Source organism: Amphibalanus amphitrite, unplaced genomic scaffold (genome assembly GCF_019059575.1).
Source record: "Amphibalanus amphitrite isolate SeventyFive unplaced genomic scaffold, NRLGWU_Aamphi_draft 000514F_arrow, whole genome shotgun sequence".
Taxonomy (NCBI): domain Eukaryota; kingdom Metazoa; phylum Arthropoda; class Thecostraca; order Balanomorpha; family Balanidae; genus Amphibalanus; species Amphibalanus amphitrite.
Window position 1 is genome coordinate 345792 of NW_024882008.1, and position 21621 is coordinate 367412.

The 21621-nt window shown below is 48.7% G+C and overlaps 1 protein-coding gene across 1 annotated transcript in view; it reads right to left on the reverse strand.

The window, feature by feature from the left end:
- LOC122393071 (teneurin-m-like) overlaps nt 1–21621 on the reverse strand; it is a 111557-nt gene that overhangs the window by 70733 nt on the left and 19203 nt on the right. The window contains exons 3-4 of the mRNA XM_043388675.1: nt 20771–20904; nt 1111–1437 (exon numbers count right to left, since the gene is read on the reverse strand). Of these exons, the coding sequence (XP_043244610.1) occupies nt 1111–1437; nt 20771–20894 (451 nt within the window). The 5' untranslated portion in view covers nt 20895–20904. The remainder of the gene's footprint in view (nt 1–1110; nt 1438–20770; nt 20905–21621) is intronic.

The window sequence follows — 21621 nt, forward strand, 5'->3', positions numbered from 1 at the left end:
GGACAAAAGGCTACGTCAGACCGAATTCACAGCGATTTATTTCCCGGGGGTTTCTCTAACTCAATTTGGGATGCTGCTCGGGCCGAGTACATTTCGGCAGCGGCAGACTCGGGTGCCGAGTGAGTGGCTGAAGGGGAGAGGGTCAGCCTACCGGGGGTGCCGGCGACAGCGCGCCGGTCGGGAGCGGCCACCGACAGACAAATGTTCTCGGCACGCCGCCGGGCCGCAGCCATCAGCACCGAGAGCTCGATGGATGGTCGGAGGAGGGGAGCGCCGTAACCAAGACGCAGCCCCGGCCAGAGAGTGTTCGGCAGTCCGCCCTCGCCGCCCCGTGGACGCTCCGCCCGCCAGGAAGACGGACGATAACAGCCTCCCAGTCACCAGAAACAAATGAGCCAAAATACGGACCAGTTTAAACTCACCGCCAACAATGGCTCCTTCCGGACTTCCAGATTCAAACAGATAGCTTTGTAGGAGCGGCACAGCCAATTTCAGATACCGAAATGGAGCCCCTGAGGATGAGATCCTATTGCAAGGCGTAATTTGACGATATCGTTACCCGTAGACCATAGATTGCTATCAGTACAATAGTTGATAAGACCGGACCGGGGAGGAAACGCTGTCTTATCACAGCATATTCTCCCACTTTCAGCGCTGCCAACTATTTTTCCTTGCTTAAGATTCCTTATATCTAATGCCCGAACGCTGAATTCATCTAATTATATGATCAATCATCTGCTGGATCGTGAATATTAAATTACTCATGACATTGATACTAACAGAAAAATCATTTAGACTTTAATTAACAAAATATCATCCTTTGCAGTCAACTTAACTATCCCATTTTACCGCGTCTACCGTCAGAAGGAACGGATAAGTAGCTTGTTTACCTTTACGGTTTCCATTGCATAAAAATCTTTGAGCTTTAATCGCTCTCAGAGATGAACAGTTAACCAAAGAAGATATTCGAAAACTATTAACACTAAGTTCAACGACTGTTGAAACACGTCTTGCGCATTATTCTTCAACGCTTTATCAGGAAAGCGTCCAACATCCCTCGCCGCTTTGCCGGGTGACCCACTTCCAGCGCAGCCGTGCGGCGGAACTCACCGCTCTGCAGCTGCTCCATCTTGCAGCGCATCTCGCTCTCGGCGTACGTGGTCGTGTCCGAGTTGTTATCGGACGAGCTGAGCGAGCCGTGTTTGTGGCCTCGCCTCCCCCGCCGGCCCAGCGACTGGTAGATGCCCGACGAGACCGGCTTGGAGGCGTAGTGGAGCTGGTCGGCGCGGTCCCGACCAGCCAGCTCACTGGAGAAGGTGGAGCCTGACCGACCGCCGCCGAACGACCCCGGGTAGCCGGCCAGGTCACGGGAGGTCAGGTCACCCGACTTGGCCGGCTGGAGGACGATGGAGGCCGGCGGGCCCGCGCCTTCCGGACCTGTGCAGACAAAGGAGTTTGAGGGTTACATTCCAAGACGTTAGTAAATGAGCATGTCGCCAAAGAGGCCCCACTAACACCTACACAGTAAACATTCCTCTGATCAAGTCGTGGTAAAAGACAGCGGAGAAGAAGCTTACATATAAAACAAATATTGTCCTATGCACCGTTTCTCAACTGGGAGGCATCCTGGCAACGATTCCAACAGTACCACAAAAAAATGAAGGGAAAGTTTAGGTTGATAACTTGGTACTAGGTAGATTGGTAGGTAAAATTCGGTGAAAATTTTGTTACCAGTTGAAAAGGTGTTTGCCCACATCCGCTTAAACGCAAAGTTTACGCCGTAGCAGCTGATGCTTATTCTCGTGCTCCCAGCCGTGCAAATTTTCGGAACACCATTGAAGTGATGTTTAAACTCATCAAACTACTGCATAAGCCGTCGACAAGGCCTTTGGATTTACATTTCCCAGGGAGAAATAGAGCTGCGTCCGAGACCGTATTAAAATTAAATGCGGCACTATGCGTTGAATTCGGAGGGCAACTTCAAATGATGTCGGTAACACTACGCGTTATACCATACAACATGAACAACTTTTGGATTTCAGTGTTATAAGTGTGTGCGAGTATGAAACATCATAGGTTATAAAGTTTTTGAAGACTCAGAGTGTGCATTAATTAACATTTAAAGGACCTGACGTTTTTCATAAATGTGAACAGGCTTGAGATGTTTGATTTCTAAAGAAATTTTAAGCGAGTCTCTTTTGGAGATCTTGGAATCGTTCAACGCTTTGCTCTGTTGAACCAACATCAAACATTTTACTTGAGAGGAATACTTTACTGAAGAGGGCGACATTCTCTGATGTTGAGAGCTTGAACAAATTCGATGCACTGAGGATGCTAATTAGGGGCTGTCTTGGATGAACCGAGCGAGACGATTGCTTACATAATTAATGAAAGAACACCATGTAATCCCGTCTTAAAAGCATATTGCTCCTCATTATAATGAACATATTACCAGGTTAAATAACGGGTACATTACTGCAACGTAAAAACTTCAAACCACTTAACACGCTTAAATGCAGGTTGCAAACGTCATCCAAAGACCAACAATAACTGCTTTAGCACTGAGAAGACTTTGTTGTTGCTTCATACATTCACTGCTTGCACCCCGTTCTCCTTTGTCCGGCGTGCCATCCACCCTCGCCGGTGGCCGCTGCTGTGTGGCACGCGCGCCGTTTGTGCCTCTCCAGCCATCGCGTCCCAGTGCGCCACCATCCGTCTCTGTCCCCGGCCAGCCCGGTGCGTATCGAGCGAGCCTCGCCGGCCGGACCTGGGGCCACGCGACTCCTCCGGCGTGGAGCGCCGCGTAGCGCCTGTGGCAGCGTCTGACCTGCCCCACCTGACTCTGCTGACACCCTGTAATCCGGGGCTCACCCTGACGGCTCGGCAGAGACACCACCCGAGGCCGACCGGGGCGGCCGACAGCTCGGCCCGCCCCTGCCCCTGCCCCGCACGACCACTCCGCCCACCCCTGTCCGTCTCCAGAGTCAGGCCCACCTTCGTCAGCCTGCAGCAGACTGTGTGTAAATGTGGTCATATAAATACATGTGGATGGTAGAAAAACTCAAACAAGTCAACAGCCAATGTTGCAGTTGAAAAGAAGGATAGATAAAAACATTGCTTATTTAGTGATAACATTTTTCAATTGAACAAAAGAAGCTTCGACTGTTGGTGCGTACCATTGCATAACCAACTATTATTGAAGTCCATTTATAAAAGTGTGGACTGGAATAAAATATATTTCTGTTGGGTATTTACAAAGCTCGAAGTATCAGCCTAGAAACGTGGGAGTGTCGATGTCGATTAATCAAACAGCTATCTTACAAATCATGCTAATTCGGGGGACTATAAATATCCTCGCAATACGGCCCAAGTCAGAATTATGAATGTTAATGAGCTGAATGGCATTCCCAGCCCAATTAAGCGCTAAATTAAATGGCTCATAAGTAAGACCGTAGCCCATGTAAATTGAATCAAGATTGCCATTTATGAACGAATCAGGCTGGCTCTCAGGTCCCCGTTAGTACTCGCGGCCCTACCCATTTGGAGCCCTTTCGATCGGGCATGAATTCAGTTCGCTGACGTCCGGTCCGCCAAAACTCCCATTTGTATGCAAAACCTGCGGCGGCATTCACACCGGGGCTCAAATTTTCGCCAAACATACCATCCTGCGTGGCATAATTCCGCCCTCAAATATCCTTTTTATGCCGGGTTATTTCCATAATTCCCATCAGATGCGCGGGACTTTGGTCGGTTGATTTGAGCGGTCCGCAGATGGCGGCGCCGCTGGAGAGGCTCGCAGCGCGCGGCAGACCTCGGAAGTGACAGGTCAATTATGCACTAGAATAGGGGCACCGATAAATAATTCAGTCCGGCCGCGGCAGTCCGTAGAGACATGCTAATAACATCAGCGGACGGCGGCGGTCGCCAAGGCGATGATAATTCAGCCGCTCCTGCAGCGCCACGAGAGGCGACCGAGCGCGGCAGGTCCAGATGGCTTCACTTGGAGACAGGCCACCTCGCTCCTTGGACGGGACGCAATGCACTGCAGCATCAAATGCCACAAAACTACAAAAATCTGGTATTTTTACGAATAACTTAAACCTAGTTTTATTCACACCTTAGAGCCATGCTATACTTTCATACTAAAATTGCATTATACTCAGCAATAAAAATGAGAAACAACAGCGTTTTGAAAATAATTCATTCGATCGCGTTTCATATTATTGTTTACAGCACTAACATCGTTTAGCCCCACTGACCGGAAAGCGCCCGCATCTTGTGTGCGCGCTTCAGTGGCCGCTGCGGAAATTCACGACCGAAATCGCCTTTAAATTCCAATCAGGGTCGGCGCGGCGACTCTGCTCAATCTCGCCGGTCGTGCCCGCTCGGCGGTCGGCCGCTTTTTTCGGCCATCGCGGCGAGACGCGCACTGTAATTGTCTCCCGCAGGAAGGGTGATTTATATTGGTGGCAGGGCGCGCCACCGACCACTAACCGACCGACCAACCGACCGAAAGGTCTCCCAAACGTGGACTGGCGATGGCGTTTTGAATTTCTGAGGAAGTCGTTGTCTTCATTGAAGCCTGTCAAGAAGTTATATTATGTATGAACTATAGCTTATTAGAAGCTTCTGTTTTTTTTATATAATGTGTTGACTAATGATAGTTCGGCTATTACAATAAAATCACTCAGCCAAGACAATGTGCTTATGCAATTCCTTCAGAGATAAATATCGACGATGTTTTACGGATTTTATTGAACCAATATCTCATTACTGTAGATTCAACAGCATCATTACAGCAAACCCTCATACAAACCTCTCCCTCAAGAAGCAACACATGCTCCTATGCAACTCTGCTTTTCGCTGTAACCTGCAGTGACCCATCATCGCTCGGTCCCTGACCCGACCTCACGCAGCGGTCCGTATGATCGGGGTGACGGTCTGAGCCACCCGCGCCGGCCGGAAATGAAATTTACCGTCCCCCACCAGGCTACCAGCAGAGTCGGCCTGACCGCGACCACTCCGGGAGCCGCCGCGCCACAGAGCAGGCCAGACGGCCCGTATAAATGCATGTGAAATGTGAGGGCCGGCGCTCTAGGTGGCAGCCGCCTATCGGGCCCAGTCAGGTCGAAAACCCGATTGGCCGCCGCTCGGATGGAAACGTTCCCGTTCTGATGGGAGGAGCGGGTGCACCGGGCGGCCTGTCCGAGCCAGGGATCTGCCGAGATAGCGCGGCGCTTCAGGTCCGAGCAGATAAAGATGGCTTTTGTATGAATATGCAACAAAGAAAGGCAACTGAACAAACGGAATATGGGCGAAGGGAGTTTGAAAGACTAACAGTTAGCTACATTGGACATCAGTTGCACAGGAAAACGACATAGCTACTTCGGAGCAAAAGAGATACTGCAAATAAATTTTACAGAAAAGCTGTACGAAGACCACCGCGTCAATTTGTAAAAATAATCAGGTTCTTTTCTACTATGTCCGATTTGGCCGCACAGCAACCATCATCCCATCCTTCATCGCTAGCTTCATTAATTAGGAAACATCCTCTTTTCTTTGACCCACATCCCCCTCACCGCTCGCTCAGTCTCTGGCACCAGCCCCTGCCTCCCCTCCCCTCCGCAGTGACCGCGCTGACTCCGCGGTAGCTGGGGTCGCCGTTCGCCAACCTTTGTGGTCGAACAGCCCGGGGCGGTCACAGAGAGCATAGACCAATCAGCCGGTCTGGCACACTAATTACCGGCACCCAACCAGGAGGAATAATGGCATCCGGCGAAACAGCCGCCGACTGATCCAATTAATCAGCCATCGTCTACAGGAGAGCGCACTTGAGCAGACCGAGAACTGGCCGCCAGCAGAGCGACAAGTCCTAATTAAAAGAGACGGTGGACAGTGGCCGCTCGTCGTCAAACTCTCCCAGGAGTCAGCTCCAGATGAGATGAATTGAATCGACAATGGGGCTGTTCTGAAAATTAGCAATTATAAAAATTTGTTCTTGCAGGGTGGATGGATTTGTAATATCGAACGTCTTACTAATGTATGTTAGATAGCTTACGATCGGCGAAATGAATTCATATGCTAAGCCAAGGTATATCAAGATGGAACGTTCATCATCAATGAATCGCATGCTCTAAAAAAATGACTCGTCACACTACTGCCCAAATTGCTCGAGCAGCATACCCTTGGCTTTCATTTCGGGTAAAACAGCCACCCATCTAGCTGACGATGCCCAGTATGTTTCTGAGCGCTGACCGTCGGTCCACTAAGTTTGCACGTACCAGACAAGGCCCAGTTCCCAGCCTATTGCATTACAGGGCCGGCGGGCTAGTGGCGGCAGTCTGTTGGATGTCAAGTGCGCCCGCCCTGACTGGATCAGGCAGACAGACAGACAGTGACAGACAGACATGACAGACAGACAGTGGGGCTGGGACTGGCACGCAGGCGGGGACGAGAGGGGACAGGATAGGCAGGGGGATCCCGGATCACGTTCTGTGGGAGTATAGACGGGGCTATGTAGCTATCAGGGGGAGGCACTCGCCTTGGCCGTATATGGGCCAGAATGTCTAACGATTTCCGCCATGTTGTGTATACCAAAGTCTTGAAAAGTTGATCACTGCAATCAAACTGCAAGCATGAAGCAGCAGCACTTTTGAGTAGTGTACCTCTCACTAAACTGCACCTCTGCTACACTCAGAAAACACTTTGAGAACATTTTTGAATAAGGGCTCATATGAGTGCCAAAACAGGGCTCAAATCTGTATGATTTTAAAATCGGGATCAGTTAGGCGCCCTTTTCGGGCTCAAAGTACATTAGCCCCGAAAGCGGCATCAGTTCGTCTTCCTTTTCGGGCTCAATTCGAGCTGCGTTTTAGGGCTCCATACGACATTCCGCCATTCCGTCTTTTGCTGTTTTCAGTGCCATGTGTTGGTGTACCTACCGCCGTGATTTCAAAATGAATGGTAAGTTATTAGTTATCAGTTATCGCTATCTTTTAGAAAAAATCAAGATGTTGATGCTCATGCCATTTTAATCCCTTATCAATTAAAATTGTGGTGGCATTTGTTCAGAAAAGGTCTGATCTACAATTGTGGCGCCGTTGATACGAATACGCACGGGTTTGATTATTCGTTTTTCTTGTATTTGCGCCACATGAAAGCATCATATCTGGATTCAGGATGTCAAATAGTGTAAGAATGTGCAAAAATTTTGTCTGGTTCTTCGTGATGATGTGATTGAAGCAATGCTTTCAAGGGTAGGTAAGGATTTTGTTACTTGTTCGTAATGGTTATCTTGATGCTCAACTAAAATTAATCCTAACCTTGCCTACTAACCTATTAAGTTAAACTTAGTACCAATACCTACCAACCTACAACCTATTTGGATCTTTCATATACTTATAACATGCTGCTGCTTCTGCTAACACACTGAAAAAAACTTACACCTAGAGAGTTATTTTTGGAGTTTTTCCACTCCAGTTTGGCGAATAATCACGCACCAATGGCATAAAATGATTATGTTTTGTAGCGTATTCTTACTCTCTGCATTGCATTAAGGGCGTTTTTGAAAGTTATTCTTAAACCTAGTACTATAATCATCTCTTTTGTGTTTTAGCAAGTGGTAATTTTATCTTCTAATTTTATCACGTGTCCTTTTTATTCTTTCGGGTTATAAAATTATATCAGTCTCAAAGAGGCATGGGGTAATTTTAGCATAGTTCACAGTGATAAACAAGGTCATTGGAATATATTTGTAATGAACTCCCATGAGATGGTAATAAAATTGACAGCTAGAGTACTTTTATCAAAACTGCATAAAAATAAACCGCTGTGGAGTAATTAGGGTAATTTTTATACTCCATTACGGCTGATAAATTGACGCGACAGAATAAAACTATTCTCATGTAGGTGTAAAAATTACTTCCTTCGTGATAAAACTATCATGTCCGGACAATAATTTTATAACCATGGAGTAATATTATGTGGTAGCATTACTAACATTATTCTTCGGGAGTATTCGGGAGCGTATTTCAAGCAATACTGTATCACTTTCTTGATAATCCTATTCCGTTGTGACATAACTAATCTAAAAGTGATTAATCTATTCGTCCAGCACAGTATTATTCCAAGAATAATATTTTCGGAACGTCTCTTCAGTTCGCGACCATTCGCGACCGCCATTGTGCTCAAGTCGTCAGAACCAAGGCTTCTGTCAGAGAACCGAGCAAGCGTCCCAGTCCTCGAAGGTAAGCTGAAATTACTGTATACTTTGTGTTTTGTTAGTATGACTTTACAGTAATCCGTAGTATGACCATACAATCCAAGAAATGCGTTGACGTAGATTTGCGGACGAAGATTTCCGCGATGATGAAATTCTGGAAGACAAATTGTCAAAACAAATTGACAAATTGTTGTTACAAACAAACAAAAACAAATTGTTAAAACGGTCATATCCGGACATCTACTTTTTGTTGTTTCTATCCTCCCAATATCACGATAGAAGAAAACACGTTTAATGAACGTATTTATATCTTGTTCAGTGTTCACTGCCTGATAAAGCTGTCCATGAAATTAAAAAAAAAAAACGGTTCTTTTCTTTCTCAAAGGTGACACTGCGGAAGAACAGCTTCCGACAGAAACTTCGGAACAGATTCAAGAACTGTCGAAAGCCACTGAGCATTGAGCAACGCCGTTATCGACACGGAAAGACGAGCCAGGGGCATCGTTGTGAAAAAGCGTGCGGCAGCTGAAGAGGGGATGCCGGGGATGTTTCCCAAAACGAAGAAGTCGAAGCTAGGCATCTGCACCGAAACCGCCAAGTTCAGTGCCAAGCTAAAGCACGCCGATGTCACTCACAAGACATCTGTTCTCAAAGATTCCTTCGAGGTTCGGCGGATATGCCTCACGAGCAACCGAAACCGGAAGACTGTCGAGGAAATGAAGGAGATATTCCCGGATATGTACAGCGAAGCTGCCGTAAGTGTTGCTTTATTCGGTATTTAAACGTCTTGTCTAATGTTATGTGTGTTTGAACTCGAGATTCCTTTACTAACAGGGTAGTTCAGTAGGAAAATTTGACCGCCACGGTGACGTCACAGTGGCTATGCGTAAGCGTGGTGTAGTTAAAATGTCACATTTGACATCTGTGCCTTTTAAGGGTGGATTATCGAGAAACGGGGCTTCAAACATTCATGTAAACGTGTTTTTTTATAAACGTCCCAATTATAAGCTCGCCAGTTGACCCAGATGATCACCATCTTCCTATGTATTATGAATGCGTGGGAACTTTTTCCCGCCAGCGCGGCAGCGTGATGTAACGGTAAAGGAATTTTGAAACTCGTTAACGGGGGATGGTTGAACTGAACTAACTATATAATTAGTGGCACCATTTTATATCCGCGCTATCATGGGGAACAGCATTGGATAGGAAAACATCTGGAAAATTTGTATAATTTTTAACCCCCTCCCTCTGGTTTTTCTACCGCCTGCTGGGAAGTCACCCCCTCCCCCCTCCCATCTAACTTGGCGGGTCCTAAGCAACGTAACCGTAACGAACCGCTCAAGGCGGAGTTGGGAATCTTGTCACAAACCATGACGAAAGCATTCCAGTCATTTTTATCAGGTAAAAGATCACCAGAGGTTGACACTTGACGTGGCGCGCTTTCAAACTTTTTGTGAGCTGGAGTAACTTACCTAACCTGACCTTCCACAATGATATAATGTTCACTTGATGTTGCTTGATGTTAATTCCATTCATTAATGTGATTTTGCGATGTTTCCAGGTGTGGACTGACTTGGGAATGATCATGGGGCTCGAGGAGGACGTGAAGGAGCATGTCCTGCACAAAATCAGACATACCGCGAAGAAGTATGCCCAGACGATGATAAACGTGGAGCCGGCCGACAAAGACGGTGAGTTTTGAACGGGCACAAGCACACCTTTTCGGATGAGGTGTTCCGCTAGCAACAATCGTGCCGGGGGGGGGGGGGATAATCTTCTTCTATATAACTGGGCTCGAGCCGATCATCGTAGACAATATATTCCTGGCCAGGGCTGGAATAATGTTTAGAGCTGACTGATTTTTTTTTTAGCGAATGTAAATTTAGGCCCGAGGTATTTTCGATAAATACGAGGTCAGGCCAAAACATTAGCCAAGACCAAGTGTAGGAAGGTATTTCCCACGCATGCTTCTTCCTGCACGATGGAGAAATGACGTTTCACATATCCCAATGGCGTAATACATTAATAGCAGAGGGCAGGACAACTGTTTATTTTCATGATGTTTTTTTTTTTTTGGCTTAAAGGAAGACTGCCACCTTTTTACACAAAACGGTTTTCACTAGACCTAAACCACCTATGACCTACCCTGAAGTCTGTTTCCCGAAATTCGGCCTAGTTTTCAAGATATCCGCAATTGGACTTCAGATTAAAGCCATCACAAATGTGTGGAATATGAGAATGTAACATTACCATGTTAAAATCCCATCTCCCACACTTTTTGTGATGGCATCAATGTGAAGTTCGAATGCGGATATCTCGAAAACTAGGACGAATTTCGCGAAACGGACTTCAGGGTAGGTCATAGGTGGGTCAGGTCTACTGAAAAACCGTTTTAAACCGAAAACCGTAAAAAGGTGGCACTTTAACGACGGGCGGGAGACAACATGTTGTACCTCACCTTTGGACAGCCAAACGTCGTTGGTTTTGCTATTAGTCAAAAAGTGTTGTTTAACTCTAGTGATATTGAAAAGTCATGGTTGTCTCCATTCAGGTTGTCTCCATTCATGGTTGTCTTCATTGTCTCCAAATATACCGCAGTTACATGCAGTTTGATACCTACTTGCACTCCATACTTAACCATGACAGCGGAACATCGGGTACTAATTTCTTATTTCACTGAAATATTTTAACCCGCGCCCGGCTGGGGGTCCTGGATTTCCACGCCCTGCTGGGGGGGGGGTGTTTGAACACCCCCCCCCCCTTGTAACTCGGCTCCTGGGCCACGTAGCGATACGCGGAAGGCGGCGTTCGAAAGAGCGTAAAAAATAATGACGAAATTACTTCGGTCAATTTTTTGGTCAGGTCAAAGGTCAGGTCGCCAGAGGTCATTGAAGGCAAAATTTCGCCGATTTCCAGGTCGAATGTCGGAAATTTCCAAGAAGCTAACGCATAACTCGGGAACCAATAGAGCTACAGCGCCGCGGAAAAGTGCATTTGATAGCCCTATTAACGCCCTTTCTGAGTAATTCGCTCAGATTTGACCTAACGTCAACGGTTTTGCCTGCAGGGGGCAAAAACTGCAAAAATAGCCGATTTTTTCGGAAACAGTTTTTCTGCAATAACTTTTGACCCAAGCCTTGTACGAGCTTACTTTTACCGGCATCGTGTTCCTCTCGTCAAGACGCATCGAATGAACTATAACTTGACCTTGAAAGGTCAACTTGAAAATTTGACCTCAGGTCAAGGTCATGACCTGACCGGAAAGGGTCATGTTGCATATCAGTCGATCCGTATAGTCGAGCTGAACACATATAAGGCGTTTTCATCGCTCTAGCATGCCTCTATCAAAAGTTATTTGCGAAAAACTGTTAGATACCATTCGTGACCTAAGATGACCTCAGGGCACAAACATGGGTCACGGACACCATTTTCATGTTCAGTGTGTCTAAACCACTTGTAATTTGGTGTTTGGGAGTGTTTATAATGTCTTTCGTCCAAAAGAGGCGCATTTCAATTTTCTCCCATTGACTTATAATGGGGAGGTCGCAAAATTGACCTGACCTTAGGTCATCGATATCAAAATTCTGAGATATACATTTTGTACATGCTATTGCTCTTAGCAATCGATGAAAGTTTCAAAGCGATCAGTCACTCGGTGTAGCTATGACAGACATTGAAACTTTTTATGAGGTGAGGTCACTTCAAGTGACCTGGTGACCTGACCTTGAATGACCGTGGTCTGAAATTTTCACAACATGTGTAGAATTGATGTATGATAAGGTGTACCAAAAACGGCGGCGCTCCGCGCCGCCGTTTTTGAGATACTCGCGAAAAACCACAAGGGGGGGTGTTCAAACACCCCCCAGCAGGGCGCGGGTTAACGGCGTATAATTATTTTGTAATTATGCACCAGTATAACGCCTTATGGGGCGACTAACGGAGCGAGCGAGAGGGTGGGCCTTGCACGTGCGAAATTTCGAGGGGGTACCTCCAACTGACTTGTGCACGGCACCCTACTAACCGGTCTCTAGCGATGTGCCAAATTTGAGCACAATCGGCCCAGCCGTTCTCGAGATCTGGAAGCGGCACCCTGCACGTGCGCACGTGCAAAATGGGTCCCAACTGACTTGTGCACGGCACCCTACTAACTGGTCCCTAACCGTGTACCAAATTTGAGCGCCATCGGTCCAGCCGTTCTCGAGATCTGGAAACGACCCCTGCACGTGCGCACGTGCAGCAGCACCCCAACCCTAACACATGCAGATGAATTATGTGATGGAGACCTAACTGTGTACCGAGTTTCAATTCCATCGGCCCAGCCGTTGTGCCGTTATTGAGGTTGCAATTTTGGGGGTTCTTAAAAAATGTCCAACTTTACCACGCGCCACGTGCGGTGGTTGGCAAGAACGCATGGTGGCCATCACACCACAGAACTTTTACGTCCAAGTGACATTCAGTAAAGAAGACCGCTTGTCAATCGGATGTCCCGTTCCTAAGATATTAGCTTTTGAAGAGCGTCCCCACGGCCGGCCGGCCGGCCGGCCGGCCGGCCGCTCATACTCAGAAATTTCCGTTATTCTACGTAAGACTCCGCTCGCTTCGCTCGCTCCGTAACCACGTTTAGTTGTAAGAGTGTATCGTACTACGCAAACGTACTACGCATCGTACTACGATTTTGAGAGTGAAAAGAAATCAGGAAGAAGCGAAGAATCGTCTCCAGATACTGTAGATGGCATAGCCAGCTACTGTACGAACGCGGTTCCTTGTTTCTCTCCTAGGTTTCCTTTACGTTTATTTGTACGATATGCATTGATGCCAACTGACTGCAATATTCTTTTTCACGGCAGACGACGAGCTGCTAGCTCTACTTGCCTATGGTTGTGGAACAACCATTGGCACCTTGGCGGATCCGAGAAACGGGGTTCGTCAGGCAGGTGAGGAACTATCGGTGGACGGTGTGGTGGTCTGCCAACTGCCGGCCACCAGGTTGGAGACCGTGGCCCTAATGACGGCCGCCCACGCTGTCTTCTACACAAAGTTCACGGGGCTCTGCAGAGTGCAGGGCCCTGTTCGAGATTCTTTACCAGAATGTGGGATTCGATGTAAACCTATCTGGCTTATCACAGAAGGTGTGGGAGGTTACCCAGGTAGTGTAGAACCAGCATCGGAGATGCCCATTTCGAATGACTGGCGACCTGGGGCTCACCTGTGGTTCAAGTGACTCGTGACTTGTGGCTCACCTGTGGCTCAAGTGACTCGCAACGTGTGGCTCACACTACTGGAGCCTCTGTATTATGACTAATTCAGCTGCGGCGGTCTCAGTACGCCAATGACTCTCAGTACGTCTTTCATAGCCCAGATCACGCTCGTTTTATATGCCATCCGTGGCGGTGGTTCTGTGCGCAGATGTTATTCGTTAGCCTCAGTGTTAACCATACACGCTCGTTTTATCTGCCATCCGTGGCGGTGGTTCTGTGCGCAGATGTTATTCGTTAGCCTCAGTGTTAACCATAACGCCCTTGTGAGTTGTGACCTTGAACGTCCTTCCAGTGATTTCGCATTGCGGCCGGCAGAGACGAAGTTTTGCCTCCCAGTTGAGACGCCGCTTCTCAACTAGGGAGCAAAATTACGTCCCTGTCGGCCGCAATGCGCCATCACTGGAAGTGCGTCCAAATTAAGATGTACCTGCTGATGCTCAGGTACCATTCGTTAATCAATTGTTGGTGTTTCAATACATTGTTTAAATGCATTCCTTATTTTACACTTGGTCATAATATTATCACATCACCCCGCATTATCAGGGGTGGTACTTTTACACCGGGGCTTGATTTTACCGGGGAGTTACTCCGGGGTAAAATTATCGGAAAAAGGAGTGCTTTTTGGCATGGCAATATTATTCCCCGAATGGGAGTAATTTTAGTATCAAGTTAATAAAATTATCATCTGGTGTAATTTTATCCAAAGATAGCATACTTTTATCCTTCGTCATAAAATTACTCCCTAGCGCGAATAATATAAGCGTTCGGATACTAAATATATTCTATATGCTAGTTTTATTCCCCAAAACACCCCATTTTAGGCGCTTATGCCAGGTCATAAAATTATTCGATTGCAGGAGTGCTTTTTGGCATTCTAAAATTAGAAAATGGGGAGTAAGTTTTTTTCAGTGCATGCTGCGGAATGCTGGTTGACATTGGAATGCTGGTATGACAGTGTTCCATGTTTCAGAATTTTAGGTGAATAACCACACATGATGGGGAAAATGTTTTCATCCTAAAAATATGACAAGTGGCTTTATTTCATCTTTGCTAAAAAAAATATGTCAAAAGTTTGATTCAACAGCCAGCTGCCAGGTTACGCATGACTTGACAGTTGATGCATCTACTCTACATCATTTCATTTCAGATCCTGTGAAGGTTCTGACAAAATCTGAGGTAAAAACGGCATTATGCAGTTTTGCGGAAAGACTAAATCTATCTCATTTTGTCTTCAGATTTTTTTTATTGGGATACCCAATTGAAATCCAATTTTAGAACACTGTGACACCATGCCTGTGTGCCAAGTAAGAGGAAGGGTCTACAAGTATACATCAAGATAACCAATTATGGACAAGTTGAGACTTGAGTCATGAGCTCTTATTTGTGGTTACAATACCTTCAACTGCATGATTTTGCACAACTTCCATACAGGCATCCAGACTGGAAAAGGTTCAAGTCCATACTTATTCTGGTGCTTGAATATGGCAGTTCAAAGATGGAAGGCATATGATGCTACAAAATGAAAAAAATAATTCAACTTACAAAAAATAGGTATTCATATCTATCCTAAACTAAACTAACCTAAACTTACCTAACCTAATCCAACCCAACCCAACCACCCCAACCAGCCCAGCCCAGCCCAACCCAACCCAGCCCAGCCCAGCCCAGCCCAGCCCAGCCCAACCCAACCCAAAACCTACAGTCTAAAACCTAGAGCTAAAACCTGCAGCCCAAACTGGAAAACATCCATATGGTACGCCGGACGCCCGTGAAGCCGTCATGCGCCGAAGTTCGGCGCAAGCTATTTTGCAATTTGCGCTGAAATTTCTGCATTATTTGCGCCGAAGGTTAGTGCCCTTTTGCGTCAAAATTAAGCCACTTATACAAAAAGCACGTTTACATCTGCTGGCCAAGGTTTTATAAACCAGACAGAACGCTCTGGGCCTTAACCCGCGCCCCACTGGGGTCTGCGTATAACACGCCCTACTGGGGGGGGGGGGGCTATTCATAGCCCCCCCTCCTAACTCCGAAACTACTGGGCCGATCGTCAAAATTCAAACGGCATCTGATAGCCCCGCAAAAACTGTCGAGCGAAACCTAATTTCATTGACCTCGAGGTCACCGATGACGTCACAGGTCAGGTCAAAGTAAAAATTGTTAGCATTTTAGCTTCTTCACGTTTTGGGCTCTGGCCGCCGTCTTACAAGTCAGATCAGGCTCATTTTTGGTTCACACACTCGTGAACAGATGCTCTAGATACTCTGAGGGTACCAAACTTGTACTTTGATTTTCAGGTCAAGGTCAGGTCATCACAGGTCACGAAAATATTATATCATCCGTCGGTCACGTGACACATGTTTTATGGTCCATTTAGGCCAAACATTTCGAATTTGATGTCGTCTGTGTCATTCGAGGTCATTTTGAGTCAAATTTAGCTCAGGTCAGGTCACTTTCAGGTCAAAAAAGGTCAAATTTTGAAGTTAAAATTTTTCAACAAAAAAGGTGTCTATTGGATGCAGTTTAAGCTCAGGAACACGATGGTGCTATTTATATTGGCGTACGATGTCAAATTCGTGCTGAAAAATTGATTTGAAAAATTAATAATTGTTAATTTTTTGCAATAATGCGTATAACTTGGCCATTTTTGAAGATATTTAGCTAAAACTTGCTAGAGTTAGTCATAATAATGCGTTCTATCACATATATTCCGGTTTTTTTCGAAAAGTCAAAAAGTTTTTGAAAAAAATGTAAAAATACAAATTTTGAATTTTATTATATAAAATTTTCAAAATTTTCAAAATTTCGAAAATCCGAGATAGCAGTTTGATAGCGCAGTCTATTCTGAGTCCTCTCATGCAAAGAAATTGGATCTAGCTTAAAAACTGAGCTCTTGGGAGCGATTGCCGTGGTTCAATGTTTTGCGTCGAAATCGGCCGAACATGACGTCACTCTGACGTCATTTCCGGCCGACCTATGGTAGGTACGAAGTTCAAATTTTGACACAAGGTGTCAAATTGATGCAGCCGAAGGTTCTGAAAGTTTGGAGTCGATACGTCAAGCGGTTTGGAAGTTATTGCAGAAAAACGGGAGGGGGGGCTATAAATAGCCCCCCCCCCAGTGGGGCGCGGGTTAACCACTCCTGACTCCCATGTTTGAGCGTCCAAATTAGTTGATGTTTCCATGGAAGCTGAATACCACAATACGTGTAGCGCACTGTAGCATCGTGCCGTGAAATAAGGCTCGGGACGGAAGTTCCGGGGTCACAAAAATTGGTGTGGCGGTGTTGTCGCGGCTGGCGGGCTCCAGCAAGGGGTTTAAGTTTACGACACCACTCTTGTTTCAGGAGAGGTGTCAGCGATTCGAGACTACTTGGGCATGCGGGCAGCGGGGTCGGCGTGGCTGCCTGCGGCTGCGGCCACACATCTTGGCGTCCTGGAGGCGGAGATGCTGATGGTGGCATGAGTCATCACTGGCTGCCCGATTTCCATGCTCCAAGACTCGCCGTGAGGGCCGAGGCGGGCGTCGTGCCGATGGAGAGATGAGGAGGGATGCGCTGGCATCGCGCCTACTGGCGAAGGCGCTCTCCCTCCCGTCGGAGGACCCGCCGCGTCGTGGCGGAAGCCCCCCCCCCCAACCGTGACTGAAGTCAGTGACCGGCTGGAGAGAGCGCGGGGGAGCGGTGTGGGACCACTGGAGTGGCGCTGCCCGCCGAGGCGCGCTTATCCACGAGACTGCCCCCGTAGACGCCAACAGACGGCGTCACGGTCCACCTGGACCTGCTGCCGATCGGGGCGTCCGCGACAGCGAGGAGGAGTGCTGCGGAGGCGTGACTGGGAGCGCTCCCCCAGCGTGCGACGTGGGCCTGGGTCGACGGGTCTGCGACCGGGGGAGTAATAGGAAGGCGGCGCTGGGGTCCTCACCGAGCACCCAGACAGTACAACATTGGTACTGCGGGAGGCGGCGGGGAGGATTTGCTCCATTTACCGATCTGAGATGGTGGCGCCCAAAATGGCAAAGCAACATCTCCTGAAGCACCCGTCCTTCGAGGAAGACCCCATAATCATTTGCTCCGACTCGCAGGCGTCGCTGGCGACGCCACGAGGTGGACAAGTGGCCCAGACACCCCCCCCCCCTCATCCCCTAGGTGCCGCCATCTGGGAGTATATGATGGCCCTAGTGGCTGTAGGGGGCCGAAGAATCCACCATAGAAGGAGGGCGGCGATAGCCCGATTAAGCTGGGCGTCCAGTGGAGCCTCGGCTCTATCATGGGCATTGGGCAAGGACTCTGCGAGCACCCCCGTCTCCTCCATCTTCGACGGCACTCCAGTCAGAAAGCTGTCCCCACCCGAGTTTCCCAGCAGCATGGGCCACATGAAACCGAACAGCGCCGAGCCGCTCGACGCTGAGGACCAGGCGAGAGTAACAGTGAAAAGGTGAAACGCTCGAAACGGCGCGCGCCGCCGGCCGAGGGCGCCGAGCCGGCCCAGGCCGGCTGCGGGTCAAACAGAAGCCGTCTCCGCGGCGGCCGCCCAGTGACAGCGACTCGGACTGACGTCGAGGCACCGCTGCCGCCTCCGCCGACCAACCCGCCGCCCAGCAAGGGCAGTTTGAAGGCGGCTGCGCCGGTGAAGGTGGCGCGGCCTGGCAGGGGCCGCGGCCGGCCCACTCCCAGCTACCCGTCCCGCGAGGTGCTCAGTACCACCGACTCGTCCGATTCTGAGGCAGCGCCGTCGGCGGGCCGCCGCCAGCAGTGACGACGACCGGCTGGCGGCGTTCGCGCGGGACTTGTCCGACTCCTGGTACTCGGACTTGCCGCCCAAACTGGACGCCGGCGGCGTGAGCACCAGCAACGCCAATAAAAAGTCCACCTTCATCCGGCTCTTCTCGCACCGTGTCAAAAGGACTACGCCGCGCGGCCGGCCGGCCAACTCGAATGAGCGCAGCGAAGGGCACACGTCCCCGACGGCGGCACTGGCGCCTCCCGCCGCGCCGCTGCCGGCGTTGCTGGCAACGCCGATCCAGGCCCATCGATTTCTACTGTTTTGTTGCCTACGTGCCGCTGCCGCCGCTCAGCCAGCACAATGGCGTGCCGGTGTTGCGCTGTCGGATCGAAAAGCGGCTCGTGCAGCGGACGGACGGGTGCGGCCCGCGCGATGAGCCGCCGCCGCACACCGAGCTGCGCCGCGCGGACGTGAAGGTGGAGCTGGCAGCGGCCTGCTCAGTCCCCTCAACGGCGTCGACCGGCTCTCCGGCGATTTGCGGTCAGAAACGCCGCCGCTTCTGGGACCAAGGTGTCAGAGCGCGGCGCTGCCCGTGAGACGTTAAGTTAGCACAGGCAATGTCGTCTGCACTCCTTGCAGTTCATGTTGAATACACAACCATGTTGCGAAGTAATAGGCGCCGGGTTTTTCAGTTCATAGAACTTTTTCCCTGGCTATTACACCCCACAACCGAACACTGACACCTTGCACAAGTATGACTGTGTGTATGAATGTTAATAAATACATGAACCAATGTTGTGTTTTCGGTTCCAGTACCTTCTTTGGGCACCTCGGCAACAAGTAAGTAATCCGTTAGCTTTGCCACACCTAAGATAGGCTCCCACGTTGTTATTTGCTCCCGGGGTAACATAAACCGGTTTAACGTAACTTTTGCATCCCGGCCAAAATTGCCGGTTAACTGTCCCACCGCTCGAGACTGGCGCTAGGCTGGCCGAGCAAAAAAAAAGTTTGTCCGCGGCTTCGTCTTATTCGCAGCTGCTGGACACGGGGGAGGGGGGAGGAGGGGCTGCATCGGACGAAAAGCGGGCTCTGGTATTAACTGGATTTTTTGCCAGCTGGCGCCGTATGGTGGCGCTAGCAGAGCTTCTTACATATCAATGCTAGATATAAAAGAATGAATATTTACCAATCAATTTTTCATTTAAAGCCATTTGAAATATTTATGTCCATCCTACTACCGCGCTTAGGTATATCTAAAATTAAATACCTTTCGTGCGTCGCCAGCTGGCCAGCCAGCTGACGCAATCCAGCTTTTACCAAAGCCCCGAAAAGCGATGACGTGAGCCCTAATATTGGCTTCACCACACAATTTGAGCCCTCAAACTGGAATCAGGTGAGCTCGAAAATGGGGATCAGGCTGAAAACTGGTATCATAGTGAGACTAGTTTTAGAGCTTGACACCGATAATGGGTACTGACTGAGCTCTGTTTCTGCGATCAATGATACCGATTTAAGGGATCGTATGAGCCCATGTGGCGCTAGCTCAGAAAGTATTCTCGAAATGTGCTGTCTGTTTTGAATATGGTACATTAGCCCGAAAACTGGTCTCTGAGCCCGAAAATCGGGACACTGTTTTCTCAGTGTACCGTACATGCAATTTATATTTCTGGTATACACAACATGGCGGAAATCGATAGACAAAAACAAGTCACCAATGCTCCTTCCAGTATATATTAGAGTTCAGTGGTAGCTATGCATATCCCAGCTATGTATATCCCAGCATCTGTGCGTGACAGGCCAAGGAACTAAAGCCGTCAGTACGTAAAGAAACAAACAATTTATATATTATCTAGACTGAAGAAATAAGTCTCTGGCGTATAAAAAAGTAATTGAAAACAACTTCCTGCAAAGGTTCAACATGCGATACTCCAACGAATGCAATTTTACTGATTCCGCGTGCTACGCCATTTTCCCGGTCGTATGAAGAAGACATAAAAAGACCGGTGAACCTTATTGGTGACGGTGTGTCATTTTCACGATCTACTTGGCCAAGGGCTGCCAGAGGTTTACGGGCACGGACACTCTAACCATGCAGCGCTGTACAGAGCGGAATGATTGTCATATCACACTACTGCCACATCATATTGCAGCATATATTGTCATTTACAGCCCAGTCCGGCTAAAGCCTCACTTTTACAGATTCGCCGAATTTCGAACAGCGTCCTTGGATTCGCCACGTGTCGACCATTTCAAATAGAGCTCGCCAGCGGTCGGATCGAACCAAAGCCGATCCAAATGGTACATTTCGCGTGTAAATTGGCTTCCAAGCTCGCTTTTGGCATACAGATAAAGATGCCGCGCGAAATGGTATCAACACAGTCAAAATTTCGATAGAGCTATGTGATAGTGAGCCTATAACATTTTTACCGATGAAAAAATAGGTATTTTGTCTTCCCATTCAACTTCATCTTTCTTGGATAAAGAGAAGTGTGTGGATCGTTATTCCACAATACCACACCATACGAGGTTGAGTGAGTGCATATCATCACACCCACCCAGACCGCACTCACCGAGTTCATCGTTATCCGAGGAGCTGTCGTACTGTCGCTGGCGCCATTCGTTGCTCCTGTTGCGGTGCACGCCTCTGCCGCCGGGTGACGAGTTGGACCGCTGACTGCCCCTTCCGTCCATCATCGGAGCGTCACTGCCACACACAGACAGGCAAAGGTCAGAGGTCAGGGGTCAGAGGTCAGGGGTTACACTCCTGTCCTGTCAGCGCCCGAATCCGCCGGGGATTAGCGAGAGCATACAGCTATTCGAAGAAACCGATACGGAAACTATGCGACCCGATTAGATCTGCTCAATAAATTAAACAGCGCGCAGCAAGTTGGAAAAGGTTGACAGAGTGCTTGGATATAAGCCTGCTCACTGCACTGGACTAAATGTAGCCTAGTGTATGCCCAAGCCCAGGCTTCCTCTCCAAATGAGCAGAGAAACATTAGAGGGGGAGCGGGATAAAGACGGTGTGATTAAAGAGGGACTATGGCGCGATGCAGGGGCTGCGCGGGGATCAGGTAACAGAAAGGGCAGCAGGGGAAACAGTTACCAGCTGACGCGGTGGGCTTTCGGTCGTCATTCCGAACAATACCGGCCCGGGACGGCACACAAGGCGAGGACGGGGAGGCAGCGGGGGCGGGAGCGGGGCGGGATGACAATGGCGCATCCCCGCCAGCACAGCCGTCGGCAAACTCTGGCTCCGAGTCCGGCACAATAGGGAACAGCTGCGCCGTCCGCCGCCGCCGCATGCATTAGCCAGAAGGCAGCTCCAGACACGGGAAATGCATCGGCCCAATATGCATGATACAAGAAGAACACATCCGGGGCACTCGTGCTAAATGCATGGTCCAAATAGCGGCGGATA